Below are 20670 nucleotides of genomic sequence, written 5' to 3'. Positions count from 1 at the left end.
GGTAAGGAGGAATCATGGAAAGAGAATAAAGAATCCAGAGGTGGAAGCCCAAAGACAGTCCTTTCTCCTTTCTGCCTTGGAGAAAACAGGCAGCAGCTTACAGTAATTCTGAGTCCTGCTTCTCTCCTTGACTACGGCAGTTTCACCACATTGTATCAAGGCATCATCAAGAAATCAAAACATGTTTACGAGGTGAGACGTTCTGAAAGTAACTCTTTAAGATAAAGAAACAATTTAAAAATGAGAGGAAAAAACCCCAAGGACATTCTTAGCCAAACATCTGTAGATACTAGATGGAAAAGAGATCTTATGGAAAGAATTTCTAGCTCTTACAGCCACTATGGAAAACACTATAAACGTACCTCAAAAAAATTAAAAATAGAACTACCATATGATCGGGCAACCCCAGTTCTAGGTATTTATCCGAATGAACTGAAATCAGGATCTCAAAGAGATACATACACCCCCATGTTCACTGCAGCATTATTACAATAGCCAAGATAATGGAAACAACCTAAGTGTCCATCAATGGATGAATGGGTAAAGATAACGGGGTATATACATACAGTGGAATGTTATTCAGCCTTAATAAAGAAGAAAATCCTGCCATTTGTGACAACATGGATAAACCTTGAGAGCATAATGCTAAGTGAAATAAGCTAATCACAGAAGGACAAATACTACATGATACTACTATGTAGAATCTAAAGGAGTCAACCTCATAAAAAAAAAAGTCAACCTCATAGAAGCACAGAGGAGAATGATGGTTACCAGGGCATACGGGAGGAAGACATGGAGAGGTGGGTACAAAGTTTCAGTTATGCAAGAGAAAACAGTTCTGGAGACCTGCAATACAGCATAGTGCCTGCAGCTAAAAATGCTTCATCCTATACTTACCATTTGCTAGAAGTGTAGATCTTGTGTTGTGCTCTTACCACACATACACACACACACAAATGAGATAAACAGGGTGGGAGGAAACTGAGAGGCGATGGATGTTTATGTCCTTGATGGTGGTGATGGTTTCACACACTCATCCCCAAACTCATCCCACTGGGGGGAAAAAAAAATTCTGGTTCTTTACTAAATTTAAAATTAGGGAATTCCCTGGCAGTCCAGTGGTTAGGACCCACCGCGCTTCCATTGCAGGGGGCAGGGGTTCGATCCCCGGTCGGGGAATTAATATCCCGCATGCTGCGTGGCCCGCCAAAAAAATAAAAAATGTTATACTAGACCGTGGTTTAGACATTTCATAGAATCATTTATTACACTTTTTTAAAATGACCAAACTGTTTCTAATATTTCGGACTGGATTCCCACTAAATTAAAGGTCTCTTTTGGAAAACACATGTTGCTTCTAGGGCTGAACATTTGAATTTTTATTCCTTCAGCAGTTTAGTGGAAGGATCAGTCATACAGCATAAAATAAGTGGAAACTATGCCATTAAGCATGTTATGTTCTGGCTGGATTTCCTCCTGGTTGATCTTACCCTAGTGACCGAGCCCTTGGGGACTAGCTTCCTGCTCTGTGCGACAAAGATGACCTCTGCGATTCGCTAGAAGCAAGGTGCGCAGGCAGCGACCCCACGCTGTGGTCGCCATGTGAAGCTGCGCGTAGCGCCCTAGGCCGCTCCCCGGAGGCGGCGCTTCCCCGAGCCCCGCGGCCCGGGTTGAGCTGCGTCCGTGCCAAGCCCCGCCCGCCGCGCGGAGGCGGGGTCGCCCGCGGAGTTAAGTGCGGCCCAGGCCGGGCCACCGGCTGTCCCCCCGCCCGAGGCCATGGACGAGGATCGCGCCTCCGCCCGCCTGCGCGTCTTGCTGCGACACCTCGGCGGCCGCTCGGCCGGGGCCGTCGTATCCTTTGGGTGCGGGGGTCTCGAGCTGGAAGGGTGGTGGCTATCAGGGCGCATCACACAGCCGCCGCGCCGGCTCTTCCTTGCTCCGCGCCGCCTGTCCCCGTGAATGGTCACGTCTCTTCCGGGCCCTGGGGGCGAGGATGGGTGCGACCCCAGGAGCCGGTGGTCCCCAATGCCCCAGAGGGGACCGGCCCGCCCGGTAGGCCCGGGACTGCTGGCCCCAGCGACTGGAGTGGCGTCGCTGCAGCCGTCCGGGCCCTCAGGGCTTCTGTTCCCCGGCTTTGGGGGCGGGGGGGCGGGGGGGAAGTCGTTACCGAGCGGGCCTGCTCTCTGCTACCTTGTCGCTTTCTGCACTTGGCCGCGCCTGATGGCCGCGGCTGCCCAGAGACCGAGACCGTAAACGGGGGCGCAGAGCTACCTGGAGGAGCCGCGGAGCCCTCTCAGGGCGGAGCAGCTCTTGCTTCTCCAGGGGAGCCCCGTGGAGCTAACACTGTCTCCTGGAGAAGGGCTGGGTGCCCTGTGTGCCCTCCTGGTCAGGCCTTGAGAAGTTAATCCCCGAGAGCATGTATGCGCTACGGGCGCTGGATCCAGAGAGATGTCACTGTGACGTAGAAGTCAAGTAGCTTTATAGAATTGTTTTTGCCTGCTCAGTTTAAGTGTTCTCGTTCAGCGCGAACCTTTGGAAGCTCCGCAGAAAACTGGGCCTGGGATTTTTTTCCCTTGTGGCCTGTTCTGCTATATTTAGGATCCTGAAATCTTTCCTAAAAGGATCTTACTGGCTGTTACTTTTACTTTCACTATTGCTCTCTCTGCTGAATTCCAAGCCTTGATGAATCGGAACCGTTGTAAATTTAAAATATCATCCACAAACTGATGAAGGGAACCCAGGTGACTCTGTAATCTCATTTTACAGTTGAGAAAACAGTCGAGGCTAGGGGAGATGAAAACTGACCAAGGTCATTTAAGGGAAGCAGTGGTTGTCAAAGTGCAGTCCCGGACCAGCAGTATCAGCGTCACCTGGGCAATTGTTAAAAACGCAGATACTCAGGCTCATCTCAGACCTGTGGTATCAAAATACCTGGGCATGGGGCCCAGCGATCTGTTTGCACTCGTTTCTGATACATTTTATTTTATTTATTATTATTTTTTTTGCGGTATGCGGGCCTCTCACTGCCATGGCCTCTCCCGTTGCGGAGCACAGGCTCTGGACGCGCAGGCTCAGCGGCCGTGGCTCACGGTCCCAGCCGCTCCGTGGCATGTGGGATCTTCCCGGACCGGGGCACGAACCCGTATCCCCTAGCATTGGCAGGCAGACTCTCAACCACCGCGCCACCAGGGAAGCCCCTCCTTGACGTTTTCTTTTTGGCCTCACCGCGTGGCTTGTGGGGTCTTAGTTCCCCGACCAGTAATTGAACCTGGGCCCTCCGCTGTTGGACCTCCAGGGAATTCCCATCTCCTTGACTATTATATTGTCCCCAGTTATATAAAGACATCATTCAAAAAGGATAACATGTTTAAGAGAAGTGACATTCTGAAAGTAACTCTTTAAGCTAAAGAAACAATGAAAAAAATGAGAAGAAAAAAACCAAGATGCTAAGTCAGTCATCTGTGATTACTGGATAGAAAACAAAAAGGAATTTCTAGTTCTGTAAGATATTTAAAATGATACTCTGCTATGTGGATCATATTTTCCTTGGAGTCATTGTTTATTTTATAGACTTTTTTTTTTTCTTTTGAGAAACCATAGGTAATTCAGAGGCCTGTGAAAGGCTGTATTGCTGCAAATCTTAAATCTAAGGCAACTAGTGTTTCTTTTTTTTTTTTTTTTTTTTTTGGCTGTGCTGTGCAGCATGCGGGATCTTAGTTCCCAACCAGGGATCGAATCTGTGCCCTCTGCTTTGGGAGCATGGAGTCTTGACCACTGGACCTCCAGGGAAGTCCCTCCTTTGTCAAATTTTAATTGGGTTATTTATCTTTTTATTATTGAGTTGTAATAGTTCTTTATTATATTCTAGATACACGTCCCCTATCAGATATATGATTGCAAACATTTTTTCCTGTTCTTTGGGCTGTCTTTTTTCTTAACATCCTTACTGGAGTATAATTGTTCTACAATGGTGTGTTAGTTTCTGCTGTATAACGAAGTGAATCAGCTATACATATACATATATCCCCATTTCTCCTCCCTGTCGTGTCTCCCTCCCACCCTCCCTATCCCACCCCTCTAGGTGGACACAAAGCACCGAGCTGATCTCCCTGTGCTATGCGGCTGCTTCCCACTAGCTATTTTACATTTGGTAGTGTATATATGTCCATGCTACTCTCTCACTTTATCCCAGCTTACACTTGCCTCTACCCGTGTCCTCAGGTCCATTCTCTACATCTGCATCTTTATTCCTGTCCTGCCCCTAGGTTCATCAGAACCATTTTCTTTTTTAGATTCCATATATATGTGTTAGCATATGATATCTGTTTATCTCTTTCTGACTTACTTCACTCTGTATGACAGACTCTAGGGCCATCCACCTCACTACAAATAACTCAGTTTTGTTTCTTTTATAATTTATTTATTTATTTATTTTGGCTGCTTTGGGTCTTCGTTGCTGTGCGTGTTCTTTCTCTAGCTGCGGCGAGCGGGGTCTACTCTTTCATTATGGTGCGCAGGCTTCTCAAGGCAGTGGCTTATCTTGTTGCGGAGCATGGGCTCTAGACACACAGGCTTCAGTAGTTGTGGCACGGGGGCTCAGTAGTTGTGGCTCGTGGGCCCTAGAGCGCAGGCTCAGTAGTTGTGGCGCACGGGCTTAGTTGCTCCGCGGCATGTGGGATCTTCCCGGACCAGGGATCGAACCCATGTCCCCTGCATTGGCAGGCGGATTCTTAACCACTGCACTACCAGGGAAGTCCCAACAGCTCCTAGTCTTGAGCCAGGGTTGGCAAACATTTTCTGTAAAGGTAGACTTTTTTTTTCTAATGACCAGCCAATATTGCTAATACTTTGGACTAGACTCCTACTAAGTTAAATTCCTCTTTTGAATAGCACAGGTTTCTCCTTATTTCTAGAATAGAGCCTTTCCATTTTTATTCGTTCAGTAGTTCGGTGGGAGAAATAGCCGGGGGAATGAAATGGATGGAAACTCTGAAAACCGTGTGGAAGCCTTGGCTCAGCTGTTTTCTGCTCGGTGACCTTGGACTAGTTACTGAGCTCTCCTAGCCTAGGGTTCCTGCTCTATGCAACAGGAATAGTAAAGCTCCTGGCTTGCAGCCACCTCCTCAGGCTATTGTGAAATGAAATGAGGTGAGCAGCAGTGCATCAGAACTTACGTGTGTCATCAGTTTGCCTGGTGACTATTTAGAGCCCGTCTCCCCTTGTGAAAACCAATCCAGGGCAGACCGTTTCTAGAAAAGGTTGACACCTAAACTTTACTTCATTTGCCTTAATTCACATCCTAGATAGCGCACCACACTTCAGGGACTGTTTCTCCTGCCGGCTTCCATCCTCAACAATTCCAGTGAGTAGATCTAATTTTAATTTTTAACCATACAATGTATATAAAGGTTTTTTTTTTTTTCTAGTGGTAACTAGGATTTAAAATACATGTTGCCCGATGAGAATTCATTATACAAATCCTCCATTTCCAGGACTTGTTCTAACGATCATGGAAAATTTTGAAGACCCTGACTTTTTCTATATGTATTTTAAAATTCAGAAAGGGGGAAAAATGTGAGAAAGTGCATAATCTTATTTTGTAAAATTCAGGCATCGTATATCTCATTTAAATTAGCCTGTCGTTTGGTTAGTCTGATGTATTAGCTAGCATCTTTGGTTTGTCTTAAAATCACCTTTGAAGTGGAAAACATTGATCTCCGTGGAATATTCTCATAGGGTCACAGTTCCAAACCAGAGTAATGGACAGGGTGATCTGAGTTTGTGTGTGTGCGCTGTACACTTATTCAGATTTTTGTTACTTTGATTTCTTCTGTGAATGCACGAACTAGACAATTTAAAACATAAAATACATTAGTTTCCCATCTGAAAAACCATACATATTCATTACAGAATAAATTTTAAAATCAGAGAAATAGAAGGAATTAAAAAAACATCATCCGTAATGCCATTACATAAAGGCAATCACTATTAAAAATTTTTTTTTTGTACTTCCTTATAGTCTTTTTTTTAAAGAAGTCGTGTCTTGGTTTTACATCATTGTCATCATATTTTAATTTAATAGGCATTGTCCATGCTATTATAGGCTCTTTATTTTTAATGCTTGAGTCATGTCCCATTGAATGGATATAATATGATTAGTTAATTACTCCTCCATTTCTTGGTGACAGTAATTAATGCTTTGGATCTAAAGCTTTAACATTTTTTTCAGATTATTTCCTTAAAGTCTTAGAAATAAAAATGCTTAGTGGAAGAGTACATACATTTCTCAGGTTCTTGATACATATTGTTAGGTTTTGATTTTTAAATTGGACTTACTTGAGGTTTTTTTCTCCTTTAGGTATACTCGGGATAATAATATTCTAAGCCTAGAACAGAGAAAATTTTATGAAGAAAATGGATTTCTTGTCATTAAAAATTTGGTGTCTGATGCTGATATTCAATATTTTAGGTACAGTAACACTATTTGCTATATAACAGAAATATGTATTATATGTGTATAGTGGGAATATGAGTAAGATTAGCTTGTGTCTGTACAGATATTTTTCAGGGATTGGGTTTGTTAGGAAGTGGTTTGTTAGAACCTGGGCTCGAGCCAGGATGGCTGGCTTTAATCTTAGCCCCGTCGCTTACCATTGTGTGTATGAGGCAATTCCTTAACCTTTCCATGCCTGTTTCCATATCTGCAAAACAGGGGAAATAACAGTACTTATGTCCTAGAGCTGTTTTTAGGACTAAATAGGTAAAATAGAGAGAGAATACTTTAAACAGGGCCTGGCTTATTGTAGTGCTAGGGAGGTGTTTGCTCTTTCATTCAGATGAAACCAACTCACAAGTATTTCCCCACTGGTCTGCCAAGCTAAGGAATATTTGAACTCTGGGAGCAAGTTTCAGCCTCACAGTTAGGAGGCAGGCACTTCTGAGTTGGCCATTTTCTCCTTCCTCCCATCAGAACTATTCAACCTGGGGCTAGAGGCCAACTTGGTGCAGAAAAACCACCCCCAAACCTTCGAGTCTTTCCACAGAACAAGGCCAGGGAGGTGCTTGGAGCCTGCAGTAATGACATCATTTACCAATTGAATTTTCTAGGGATGAGTTTGAAAGAATCTGCAGAATGGAGGTGAAACCACTGGGACTGATGGTGATGAGAGATGTGACCATTGCAAAATCAGAGTATGTGCCAAGTGAGAAAGTGATCACCAAGGTCCAAGATTTCCAAGAAGATAAGGAACTCTTCAGATACTGCACCCTCCCTGAGGTTCAAGGCCTTCTTGTGTTCTCTTTCTCTTTAAGCTAATTGCCCATCTGCATGCCTGCCTCTGAAATATTATTATTATTTTTTACTTCATCTAGCCCTTTTCTACTGGGGTCCTAGAGTGGTGGTTCTCAATCAGAGATGGACATTTGGCAATGTCTGGAGACGTGTTTGCTTGTCAGGCAGGAGGAATGGTGTCCTGTTGGCTTCTAATGGGTGGAGGTCAGGGATGCTGCTACTTGGGCCCAGGGATGCTATCATGCACAGAAGAGCCCCTTCCCGCAAACAAAGAATTATCCAGCCCAAAATGTCAGTAGTGCCAAGACTGAGAAATCCTGCTTTTGCTAATTATTTTTGGTGAAGGAGAGCAGGAATTCTGTGGTAAGAGAGAGCAAGAGAGCCTTTCTCACACTTCATACAGGCACTTCCACAGGGGTGACAATGCTGAGGCTACTTACTGTAATATCCACTTATTTTTTCATTTTGTTTTATGATCTGGTCAGTAGAGGTGTGAGTTTGTTTTTAAATGTAAACTAGGGCCTCCCTGGTGGCGCAGTGGTTAAGAATCCACCTGCCAATGCAGGGGACATGGGTTTGAGCCCTGGTCCGGGAAGATCCCACATGCCGCGGAGCAACTAAGTCCGTGCGCCACAACTACTGAGCCTGAGCTCTAGAGCCTGAGAGCCACAACTGCTGAAGCCCGAGCCACAACTACTGAAGCCCACGCGCCTAGAGCCTGTGCTCTGCAACAAGAGAAGGCACTGCAATGAGAAGCCCATGCATTGCAACTAAGAGTAGCCCCTGCTCACCGCAACTAGAGAAAGCCTGTGCCCAGCAACCAAGACCCAACGCAGCCAAAAAAAAAAAAAAGCAAACAAATAAATGTAAACTCGTTTTTTAAAAATTATTCTTTAAGAGTAGTTCATATTTATAAAAATATCCAAATAGTATGGAAGGACATGAAATGAAAAGTGAATTCTCTCACCCCCAGCACCACTCACTGTTCAGTTTTTTTATGTATTCATCTAGAATTATTTCAGGTATAATCAAGCGTATCTGTATAACCCCACCTTTTGTGTGACAGGGAACGTACTGGTTGTCACTTTGTTCTTCCACTTGCAGTAGATCTGACACATCTTTCCGTATTAGTATCTCTGGATCTACTTTATACTTTGTAAACTATTGCATAGTATTCCATTGCATAAATGTACTACAGTTTATGACCATTTATTTAGAATGGTTTGAAAGGACACTTGGCACAAAGTACTCATTAGAAACTATAATCTCAAGTGCTGTTAAAAAGTCTGATTCGTGAAGAAAGACTGTACAGCTGAGCCACCTGGGATGTCAGGCCCCTTGGGTTGGGGGTGGGAGGAGAAGTGGCCCCCCTGAGCCATGCATGCTTCCCAACCTCAAGTCCTGTTATAGAAATGGAAGTTGTGTGGGTGGATCGAGGATAAAAAGCTGGAAATCACAGGCAACATGTAGTAGATTAAGCTCTATCGGGACTTTCAGATTTCCTACCTCTGTAACATGTGAACCACGTATCTGGTGGTTCATGCAATGATTTTAGGGAGGTAGGCATTCTTTTAATAGCTGGGTATTTATTTTAATATGTATTGGAAAAATGAACCAGCACCTCAAATCCATGATTTCAGGAATATTATTAATCAGGATAAAACTAAGTAAAAGAGGGACTTCCCTGGTGGCGCAGAGGTTAAGAATCCACCTGCCAATGCAGGGGACACGGGTTTGAGCCCTGGTCTGGGAAGATCCCATATGCCGCAGAGCAACTAAGCCCGTGTGCCACAACTACTGAGCCCGTGTGCCACAACTACTGAGGCTGTGTGCCACAACTACTGAAGCCCGCGTGCCTAGAGCCCGTGCTCCGCAACAAGAGAAGTCCCTGCAATGGGAAGCCCGCTCACCACAACAAAGAGTAGCCCTCGCTCGCCGCAACTAGAGAAAGCCTGCGCACAGCAACGAAGACCCAACGCAGCCAAAAAATAAATAAATATTTTAAAAAAGAAAAAAAACTAAGTAAAAGAAGTGAGTTAATTTAATTTAGGGAGAATATTGGCTAAATATATTGGGAAATTCTGCAAAGCAGGACAGAAACGGTGAGGATGGCTCTTGAATGACGAAGTTTTAGAAAATCGCAGCCTAAGTGAATACCAAAAAAAAAAAAAACACGAAAACAAACTTCTTATTAAAAAAACAAGCATGAGGCCTGACTCCTGAGATTTTTGTAACATTTCAAGTGTTTCATACTCAAACTGCCAATTTTCCTTATACACAAGAGATCAAATAGTGAGAAAGCCGTAGACTGGGCTTCATTTTTTGGAGGCAGACAGAAAGGGAGTTTGAATACCATCTTTTTCATTTAACTGGCTCTGCAAACTTAGGCATCTTATTCGTGTGGGGCATTCATTTCAAAGTATTATTAATGAATGGGGGCATTAATTTTCAGGGACTATTGTGAGGCTTAACTGAGCTGATGTGTCAATATATAGAAAGCCCCTGGCAGGTAGGAGGCATGCAGTGTTGAGTCCTTTCTGCTTTTTACCCCTTTCTAGTGGGTCTGATGCAGGAGGTGGTCCTCCCTGTCACTTGCTTCCATTGGAGCTTATTCCTCGGAGCGTGGGTCTCAACCACATCGGCCCACGTCATTATGTGTTTAACACCTTTTTCCCCACCAGCATATAAACTCCTTTGGGGCAGGGACCCGCTTATCTTGTTCACTGTTGTGTCCCTATTTGCTGTCACTCTGCCTGGTTCAGAGACCTTAGGAGGGAGTTGTTGAATTAATGGCCATGCTGCTTGTGAAGTGGTCTCCAGGCCCCTGTTCTCCTGCCCTCGGGGTTACTCATGACAGCGGCAAACCTGTCAGGGCCTTTCGTGGTCCCTTCTTACGAAGAGTCTCCGTGAAGGAAAAGGAAGCTGCCTTCTCACTGGGCAACTGCCAACAGCTTTGGTGGAAAGAAGGGCATTCCTGCCCTTTGCAGTTGGTGTGTCACAGAAACTCATGCCTCTCTTGTAGAAGAAGTATGCAAGTTTCCAGCTGGCTCCAAAAAGCCTGTTTAGTTCAGAGTGTTGTAAATTTCCAATGATTTCCAGTTGCTGACTTTTCCATGGTTTGTTTGCAAGGTTGTGAAACATCAATTGATTGTTTTAAACAGTTGCCATCTGAGTTCTTGTATAGACAGATGTACTTTGTGCCACCTGCCTGTGTATCTGATTTCTCATGAACTTTCTTCCCCCTCTCCCTTAGATTCTGAAATATGTGGAGTGCTTCACCGGACCCAATATTATGGCCATGCATACGATGCTGATAAACAAACCTCCAGATTCTGGTAAAGAGCTCTTATCTGTAAAGTAGAAGCAACAACAACAACAAAAAAAGTGTTTAAGTACATAAGGTTGATGTCCTAACTAATAGCAATGTGTACAACTGCTAAACTTCGCATCAATGAATATATGTACTTTTATTTAAGTCTTAAGATAGCTTACATCATAAAAACATTGAAGTATAGGGTTATCGCTGGGTTTCTACACAACTGGCTTCTGAAAGATGCAGTTCAGTAAACACGACTGTCCCTACACCCCAGAGGCTGTTATTCAACATCTCTAAATCTTGTTAGCAGTCTCACCCATGCATGAGAGTGGGGGCTTCGCCTTCCTGATCTAAAGCCATTACTATTACTACCAAAGTTAAAACTATTCTTATAAATCATATACCACAGTTATTCTTAAAATTTCCTGTGCTTGCTAAAATGTAGCTTCTAAGACCTCCCTCCTAGAGAGACTGATTCAGAAAACAGAACCCAGGAATCTGCATTTTTATTAACCACACCCAGAGATGCTAATGCAGATGGCTCTTGGCCACACTGAGAAATTCAGCTGTACCAGCGGTAGTAAATCGGCCACTAGAGGTTCTGGATCCTTTTCTACTTTGTCTTCCTCCTGATGGCTGGGAGAGGTTTATGTGACAGGTCTGTAGTTTAACATCAAGTCTTTCCCTCCTTGGGTGTCTTGCCTGGAGAGATCTGGTGGCCTGGGGGAACCACGTTCAGAGGGCAAAACTAGGGAAAAATGTAAACATGGGCCTAGTATCTCTGATAATCCACATTGATTGTACACCAAATGCTTCTAGTTTGGTGGGGAAACCTCTGAGAGGCCTTTTATTTATTTAGTTAGTTAATTAACGATATACTTTTTTGTACCACGCACTTTGAAGGCTATCAGAGGACCTCAGATTTGACCACTCTCTTTAATTAATCAACCTTTTTTTGGGAATACTAAGCTCTGTGCCCAAACCAGAGTTAGGAAGGAATAAAGCACAACAGAGATGATGACATATGTACAGCATGCTAGAAAATAGTGTAAAGTAGTCCTTGGCTACCAGAAGCCCAGAAAGAATGACAGGATCCAGAGTTACTGTGCTGATGGGAATTCTCTGGTGGTCCAGCACTTAGGATTCCATGCTTCCACTGCAAGGGGCATGGGTTCAATCCCTGGTTGGGGAACTAAGATCCCTCATGCTTCGCGTCATGGCCAAAAAAAAAAAAAAAGACAGTCACTGTGCTGACTCAGTGTTCCAATTTGGTGCTTATCTGTTGAGGCTGGTTTTCTTTAGCATTGTTTCATCTGTTTGCTTTTGCAGGGATAGGTCATTGTTCTGGTTTTTCAGGCAGAGGAGAAGAATTCTGAGACTTGAGTTTACTTATTTTAACAGCAGGTTCTGTTTTAGGCAAGAAGACATCCCGTCACCCCTTGCACCAGGATCTGCACTATTTCCCCTTCAGGCCCAGCAATAGCATCGTTTGTGCCTGGACAGCCATGGAGCACATCGACCGGGACAACGGCTGTCTGGTTGTGCTCCCAGGGACACACAGAGGCCCCTTGAAGACACACGATTATCCCCAGTGGGAGGTAAGTCTGCCTGGAGGCTGAGTCTTGATCAGAATCTTTTGTTGTTTTGATTTCACATCAGTATACATAAGGAGCTTTGCCAATAAGATGACATTTCCTTTCTTAGCAAAACATTGTTCTAGGATTTAGAATAAGAATCAGGGAAAATTCAAGGATGTCAGATAAAATGACTGTCTTTGTTCTTTCAACAAGTGCTTGAAAGCCAACCAAAGTGGGGAACTTTGGCGATGCTATAAAAGATCTGAGATTATGAAGCCTAAGTGCAGAGGTAAGACACAAACGCGGCAACACCAGATGTGTGTGCCAAGTGCCACATGAGTCTTACACCCTGATTGGTGGGTCTCGCAGTAAAGAAGTGGGATCATCTCCTTCCAGCTGAACAGACGGGCAGAGAGAGGCTCTGGGGAGGACTGAGTAGTATCCTGTTGCGAGGCTGTTCATGGTTTATCCATTCAGCTGATGATGCTGGAGGACTGATTAATGCTTTGGGGCCCATGAATGATGAGGTCAAATTGGTTCTTCAAGGCGATAACCTTGTGGTCTGGCACAGAATGTACTGCAGGTATAAGAGTCCAGAGGCAGAGAAACCAGAGAGGAGACTCTTAGCATTTTAGGTATAAGGCAATGTCTCAAAAATCCCATAATGATGATCAAGGTGGGAAGAGCACCTGTTGTTAAGGCAGACAGAATGGACACGGTTCTGTGGGATGTAAAGAATATGGCTCTCAGGACTTCTGTGCCAACTAGTGAGAATTCTTTTTTTAAAAATATTAATTAATTTTATTTTTGGCTGCACTGGGTCTTTGTTGCTGCACACGGGCTTTCTCTAGTTGTGGCGAGTGGGAGCTACTCTTCGCTGCGGTGTGCGGGCTTCTCACTGCAGTGTCTTCTCTTGTTGCGGAGCGCGGGCTCTAGGTGCGTGGGCTTCAGTAGTTGTGGCACGCGGGCTCTAGAGCGTAGGCTCAGTAGTTGTGGCGCATGGGCTTAGTTGCTCCGCATGTGGGATCTTCCCGGACCAGGGATCGAACCTGTGTCCCCTGCATTGGCAGGCGGATTCCTAACCACTGAGCCACCAGTGAAGCCCCTAGTTAGAATTCTTGCACTGAGGATTAGTGCTAAGTGAAAATATCTGAGTCTAGATTCTGATATAAAATCTGAAATTCGTCGATTAAGTTGAGGTTTAGGAAAGGTTGGTGCAAGCAACAGAAGTGGGTTTTCACCGACTTCAGCCGAAGGGAATGGAGGGCTGCAGGGGCAGGCAGAATCGGTGGGAAGGCTGACCAGCTCTGGGGGTTGGGGGATGGGGAAGGAAAGCGGAAGTCCTTGCTTGGCGGGAACAGTTGGGTGGGGTACCTGGCATGGGCAGTGGACCCTGACTACATCCGGTCTCTTCGATCCTCTGCTCAGATTCAAAGTGGCCTCGGTGGGAGGTCAGATTAGCTCATCTTGGTTACATATCAACCCTGTGCACGGAGAGAAGCTCACTGGGTCAAAGTCCCAATACAGTGCAGTACGAAAGTAGTCATTCCCCAAAAGGAATTTGTATTTGGGATAGTCTTAGGAAAGGAAATGGGATGCTACCCTCCAAAGACCCATAAAGGTTTGCAAACTTTGTCACTTCTCGTTTTAGCTTCTTCCATAAAGACATAACCATTACCTAATACAGTGACTAACTTTGAAAATAGTTATAAACAAACATAATGTTTTATTTATTTTATTTTTTTTTAATTATTCTTTATTTTATTTATTTTTGGCTGCATTGGGTCTTCGTTACTGCGCGTGGGCTTTCTCTAGTTGCGGCGAGCGGGGGCTACTCTTCGTTGCGGTGCGCGGGCTTGTCATTGCGGTGGCTTTTCTTGTTGCGGAGCACGGGCTGTAGGCTCGCGGGCTTCAGGAGTTGTGGCGCGCGGGCTCTAGAGCGCAGGCTCAGCAGTTGTGGCTCACGGGCTTAGATGCTCTGTGGCATGTGGGATCTTCCCAGACCAGGGCTGGAACCTGCGTCCCCTACATTGGCAGGCTGATTATTAACCACTGCCCCACAAGGGAAGTCCCCATAATGTTATAATTTACTATTCTTTCTTTACTCTGCACGTGACATGAGTGGTTTTTCAGCCCAGAAAAACTGAGTATTTTCTCTCCCCTAGTCTGGGAGAATAGTTAGCTTCTCAGAGATGCTCCTGAGTAACAGAAGAATGATTTATGCCAAGTTCCAGGTGGGAAAGAATGATTATGGGTTAACCTGGAAAGCTGGTCTCCTGCATTACCACAAAATGCAAAGCTGATCTAGATCTTCATTTATAATTCAGTAATGAAGGGTAGGTGGAAATTCCAAATTTTTCATCCGGTCTAAAAAGTCCAAAATTTTAGCATCAACATGTGGCTTTCTTAAAACCAGTCATCTGAGAAGCTTTGGTATATGTAAGGTTTTTTGGTTTTTTTAAATCTAATTTATTTATCTGTTTCTCTTGGAAGAACTTAGAGAAGCTTTGTTTTTTCCTGATGAGTCATTGATAGGGTCTTAATTAGTGGCTTCCTCACATCTGGACTTGGCTTCTCTCGTGTTTTAGGGAGGGGTTAACATCATGTTCCACGGGATCCAGGACTATGACAAAAATAATGACCGGGTGCACCTCCTGATGGAGAAAGGAGACACCGTTTTCTTTCATCCTTTGCTCATCCATGGATCTGGTCGGAACAAAAGTCAAGGATTCCGGAAGGTATGCATTCACATCACAGCTCTTTCTGAAGATGAACGGGTTAGGAACAAAAGTGCCATGATATATTCAAAGTTAAAGGATTTGTGACTTTTAACTAAACTGCCCTTTAGTCTGGTTTATTTAGCAGGAAATATATTTGCCTTCGTCACGCTTTCTTGCTCACAGCAGCAAGGAGCCAGGTGACCTCAGGATCCCAGCCTACTGAACATTCATGGAATTGCTTCAGAGTGAGAGTTTACTTAATTGGAAGCTGCTAGCGTATGGTTTCAGAGGCAAAAACAAAGGCAGACATACCAAATAAGAACATCTGGGATGTGTACAGCTCATATAAGAGGAACGTTTGTAATATTATTGCTACTGGGGAAAATATTATTGATCGCAAAGGAAGGTCTGAATTGGCCTCCCGGAAATCAGATATGGCCATGTTTTTCACCCCTTAGCCTCAGTGTTTTCAATTTCATGATTTCAGTGCTTACATTAAAAATTGACATAATTTCTCATAAATTCCCAGATTCCTTGCCTCTCTAAGATTCCGCAGATCTGATGCTACTATGGGCTCCCATTTCCCTATGATGACATGGCTGTTTATACTAAATATTAGGGGCTTCTCTGGGGCCGAGGGAAGTTTTCCAGTCTGTCACAACAAGCCCTTGTGTCTCCCTGAGGCTGGGGGTTAGTTGTCAGATTTCATCTTCCATTCATTCAAATATCCAGCAGGCTCCATGAGCCTGGTGAGGGATGGGCATGAGGGAAGAAGGCACTCCCCTCAGGGGTACCCAAAACACTCCACAGTCCAGTTACATAATATTTTAATGTAGTAGTTAAAAAAAATCAAAATTAATGCCAAAAAATCCATGGTGAGCACAACGCCAAAATTTTAAAGACGAGGAAAGAACTGTGACCCTCAGAACTGTGCAAAGGGGTACAGGCACTACGCTGGAAATAATGTGTTTTAATATACCGACTTTATAATTTTTCAATATTTTTTAACTGCTTTAATGTTTGGGGAAGTATTAACCATTAAAAAATACATAAAAGGGTACAGGTAGGACTGTACATTTTTCCCCTGTTGCCTCAGGCTCCAGTATGGCTTGGTATGGCACTAGGGCTTCCATGGGAAATAAAGTTTGTGACTCAACTGCCTCGAAATTTGATATTTGGGGCAAAGTAGGAAGCTCTTCTGATGGGTGCAGTCACCCTAAGACAACTAACCTGTGACAAGGAAGGTGAGTTTTAACTACCGCCTTGCAAGTTAGATCTGTTTATAACTCCTTCAAGAATGGGGAGAACCAAGGAACTTCCATCCTACCTTCAAAAGGAAACGAGGTGGGTATTGTATGTGAATGCGATCAAACTTTAAACATCCTTCTGATTCAAGAGGGGTGTCTGCCTATTATTTCCTTTGCAAGGTCTTTTCAGTTTTTTCACCCCATCATCTGTGGCCATTGAAATACCAACTCATTACAAACTTAACTGAGTAACTTCTGTAACTGAGGTGATGAGAAACCCTGCAATACATTCCTCTGTAGGACTTGGCAGTATCCACTCATTAGAAAAATCAAATGCTAAAAAGTTAAAGACTTCTTACTTACTTAATTCTGTTCCCTGCCCCGTATATACCTTTGGAAAATAAATAACACAGCTAGTGAAAAACGTCATGTAAATTCTCAATTAGCCTTTAGCTGGGTGGAAAAAAAAGCAGCTGAGCCATCGAGAGACTGATTCAGGACACATGGGAACAGCGTTCAGTCTAGAAATCGAACGCTCAGTGACAGAACTGACTTTCTAAAAGAAGCCTCCTTGCTAGGTTGCTGGTGTTAACGGGGCGTTTTTTGTTTGTTCGTTCTTGTTTTTGTAACATGAATCGATTCACTTTGCACAGGCAATTTCCTGCCATTTTGCGGATGCCAACTGCCACTACATCGATGTGAAGGGTACCAGTCAAGAAAACATTGGAGAGGAAGTTTTAGAGATAGCCAGTAAAATCCATGGAGTGAAAGACGTCAGCCTGAAGGTATGTATGTTTGTATGAAATGACAAGGTAACGATCTTGGTTTTTTCTTTTCTTCAGGTGCTTAATAATTCTCATACCTGGTTTAATTTGAAAGTATAAAATGCTTGGGTTTAGAGCTCGTTTCGGAAACATTGCTGAGACCTGAGAATGACAGTGGAGTTTGTTTGTACTACTTGCTTCCCCAGCGTGGGAGACCTGAATTCTGTAAGTCTCCGGGCTGTCCCGTGGCACGCAGGCCGTCGTGTTGCAGAACGGACAGGTAGGAGAGGAAGCAGATAACATATTCAGGGGAGAGCAAATGGAGGACAAGGCTCCCTTCTGAACGCACACGGTTTCAAGGTCTGGGCTGCCAGTCACAGGCCTCCTTTGGTTGTAAAGAGAGTACATGCACTTGGAATTCCAGTAAGACTCCCAGGAAGCAATTCTCAAGCAAGTGTGTGTTTGGGTCAGTTTGCACCTGCAGTTTGATGAGAGCCTGCACGCAGCAGAGATGAGAGATCACGGATGCTTGTCATAGCGGGCGTAAGACGGTGTTCCATATGCTTCCCTAATTAATACACCTCCTCTGCAGATCATCTGTTTTTAACTGGTGAACATTCCATGCTGCTGCTGATCGACAACAAGTTATCAGTCAAGGCAAATAAACTTATCTGCATCGTAGATTGTGTACATTTTAGCATCTGAACCAAGAACCTGACCCTACTTGTTAAATGTGCATTAGATAACTAAATGCATCTATTCTGGGGGCGACATGACCCCCAAATAGGCTGAGTGTAATGATAACTCAGGGCCTTCTAGTACTCTGAAGAGCCTTGCTCACCAAAGGCAGGGTACCACCTTCTGAAACAACTTCCCAGAGCACAAATCTTCCTCCACCCTTAACCCCTTTTCTCTTTGGAATCTGTGAATGTATCCCATATCTGAAAATGCTCTGGTCTCACACTGGCACATCCTGGAAGTCTTGTCCTTCTCCCTTTGTCCAGTACTTAAATGTCCTACAAAGGCAACATATTTTGCCAACTGGAGCTTCCATCCAACACCCTGAATTTCAAGGCAGGAAAAAAATGTATATACGTCTGAGGTCTGTCACAGTTGTACTAAATGAATCAGTTCCTGTATTTATTTTTCGTTACTCTCTCAGCTATAGTTCGTTGGCTTTACTTAAAAGAACAATACTAACTTCTGCTATAGAGTTCTTTGTCAGGTACAAAAGCACGTTCATATCCCTTTTCTTCTCTTCTTCACCAAAACCCAGTGGAGCAGTCATTATAGCTCCAAGTTCTTAATGAGAAAATGAAGAGTTCAAGAGATTGCCCTCAATTACGTAAGTGACGGAGATTTCAGAGTCAGGTCCAGTTCCAAAATCGTTCTTCCCAGGATACCTTGCTGTTTGCTCAAAAATAAACAAGAAAGTCTGAGTTGTTTTATTAGGAACAAAGAAGAAAAAACCCAAACCAGTAGCCCAGGACATCATTTTCATGATAATGATCTAATCAGGGGTACATGGCTCAGAATGGGGCAGGCAAACATAACCAAGGAAAGCAGGAGCTTGGGTACTAAACTGTTTGTATTGTGACCAGACTTAACCGCCAGTTCCAACACCTGTAATCAGCAAAGGGGCCAAGTAAAACAAGACTGACACGAGTGGGGACTCACTGTCTTGGCTACAAAACATGATTTTAGATGTTGGCAGGGACATTAACTGGACTCTCAGAATGTGCTTTATTTACTGTTATGACCATTGTGGATGGGTTTTTTTTCTTTTTTGTATTTAACCACTTGTAGATGCTAGTAATCTACTTTGTCTTATGGTGAATAGGTAAATCAAAGTGTCCCATAAACTCACTGTGTTTGGTATTATTTCCAGGATGTTTGGAGATTTCGAGCACGCGTCGTGAAAGGAGAAAGAATCAACCTTTGAAATAGCCCTTTGCTCGAACTCTTTTCAAGAAAACCAGGATGGAACAAGGTCTCAGAGGAAAACCTTTTCTCAATGAGATGATGTAATCTTTTCTATCCACTTGTTAACAAAATCAAAGTGCACAGATCCGGTACTTAATTGCATACAGGTAATTCTGCAGCACGGTGGCGTGGCTTTAATGGACATAAAATCAGTAGAAGTGAAATATTACTGTTTTAAGGAAAACTTGGGTTGCAACTAATAAAGGTGATGCATAATTGAAGTCTGTTCGATCAGTTTCTTTCATTCAATTAGGGATTAATTGTTCTGAATTAATTAAGCAGGGATTAATGTTCTGAAACGCAAAGCCCACCACCTCCCAATTTCGTGTTGTGAGAGATTTCTTTTCAAATCTGGAACAATGAATATTAGAGGCACAGTTAGTGGAGGGCCTAAGAAGGGCATCAGGGAGTAAAAATGTGGGTGGAGACTCATGTTCTGACACAGGATTTCCTTCCATGGCCTTTCCAGCCCAACCAACCTCCTTAAAGACTGGATCTTTCCAAGCCTTTTTCTCTAAAGAGAGAAGACCAGGGTAACTTTCTCTGCCAATTCATATTGGGCATTTACGAATGAAATCTAACCTCTTTCAAAGGTCTTGGAAAATGGTTAGATACTTTTTTTTTTTAACATCTTTATTGGAGTATCATTGCTTTACAATGGTGTGTTAGTTTCTGCTTTATAACAATAGTCAGGACATGGAAGCAACCTAAGTGTCCATCATCAGATGAATGGATAAAGATGTGGCACGTATATACAATGGAATATTACTCAGCCATAAAAAGAAACGAAATTGAGATATTTGTGGTGAGGTGGATGGACCTAGAGTCTGTCATACAGAGTGAAGTAAGTCAGAAAGAGAAAAGTAAATACCATATGGTTAGATACTTTTGATTTGGATTTCGAGTGGTGTGGACTGGGGGAATTTAATAGAGCACTGTATTTCTACACCAGCTGAGGGCAGCAAGGAGCCACAGTCCTTATTCTTAAGAATTCTAGTTAAAGCTTTAATAAGAAAGAAAGAGTCCCCGTTTCTGTCATTCTGCTGTGCACATGTTTTCCTAAATCTAGCTTCACCGTTTTTGTCAGTTTCTCTGTAAGAACACCCAGTTTAAGCTCAGGTCTTGCTAGATACTGGGGAAGACATGAGAATCCCTGACAGCGTCTAAGGACTATGGAATAATTGGAAATAAAATGTACATAGGGAAAGCCAGTGTAAACAGCATGTATGGGGCACTGTTCTGCAATAAACTTTTCCAACTAATTTTTTTTAAAGGTTTTTTTTTTTCTTTTTAAAATTTATTTATTTTTGCTGTGTTGGGTCTTCGTTTCTGTGCGAGGGCTTTCTCTAGTTGTGGCAAGTGGGGGCCACTCTTCATCGCGGTGTGCGGGCCTCTCACTATCACGGCCTCTCTTGTTGTGGAGCACAGGCTCCAGACACGCAGGCTCAGTAGTTGTGGCTCACGGGCCTAGTTGCTCCGCGGCATGTGGGATCTTCCCATACCAGGGGTCGAACCCGTGTCCCCTGCATTGGCAGGCAGATTCTCAACCACTGCACCATCAGGAAAGCCCCCAACTAATTTTGAATTTAAAATAAATGTGAAAAAGTAGACTTCAGCAGGAAAACCAGACAGCAGAATTTGTCACTTCCCTTGTGCTTATTTATGGCTGCACTGGGTCTTCGTAGCTGTGCGCGGGCTTTCTCTAGTTGCCGTGAGCCGGGGCTACTCTTTGTTGCCGAGCACGGACTCTAGGCTCACGGGCTTCAGTAGTT

The 20670-nt window shown here is 43.8% G+C and overlaps 2 protein-coding genes across 2 annotated transcripts in view; one reads left to right on the top strand and one right to left on the bottom strand.

Moving 5' to 3' along the window:
• The window catches only part of MCM10 (minichromosome maintenance 10 replication initiation factor), a 119372-nt gene that overhangs the window by 23229 nt on the left and 75473 nt on the right, over positions 1-20670 (bottom strand). The window lies entirely within an intron of this gene.
• PHYH (phytanoyl-CoA 2-hydroxylase) lies at positions 1726-19219 on the top strand. The gene is made up of 9 exons (XM_027121902.1): positions 1726-1851; positions 5304-5362; positions 6359-6469; positions 7108-7276; positions 10545-10626; positions 12024-12205; positions 14773-14922; positions 16805-16936; positions 18804-19219. Exons 1-9 carry the CDS (start codon positions 1777-1779, stop codon positions 18855-18857), a joined length of 1014 nt encoding a protein of 337 aa, XP_026977703.1. The 5' UTR covers positions 1726-1776; the 3' UTR covers positions 18858-19219.

This window comes from Aethalodelphis obliquidens, unplaced genomic scaffold, assembly GCF_003676395.1.
Source record: "Aethalodelphis obliquidens isolate GAN/ISIS:26980383/991018 unplaced genomic scaffold, ASM367639v1 scaffold23, whole genome shotgun sequence".
Classification (NCBI taxonomy): Eukaryota; Metazoa; Chordata; class Mammalia; order Artiodactyla; family Delphinidae; genus Aethalodelphis; species Aethalodelphis obliquidens.
The sequence above is the reverse complement of the archived record's forward strand: the minus strand, read 5'-3'. Positions and strand labels throughout refer to the sequence as shown.

What these genes read in the sequence shown, in the direction of transcription:
- PHYH (XM_027121902.1), top strand. Translation starts at nt 1,777, where the DNA reads ATGGACGAGGATCGCGCCTCCGCCCGCCTGCGCGTCTTGCTGCGACAC. An exon ending in TTCCATCCTCAACAATTCCA is followed by an intron (nt 5,363 to 6,358) that starts GTGAGTAGATCT and finishes TTTCTCCTTTAG; the next exon opens with GTATACTCGGGATAATAATA. An exon ending in GATACTGCACCCTCCCTGAG is followed by an intron (nt 7,277 to 10,544) that starts GTTCAAGGCCTT and finishes CCTCTCCCTTAG; the next exon opens with ATTCTGAAATATGTGGAGTG.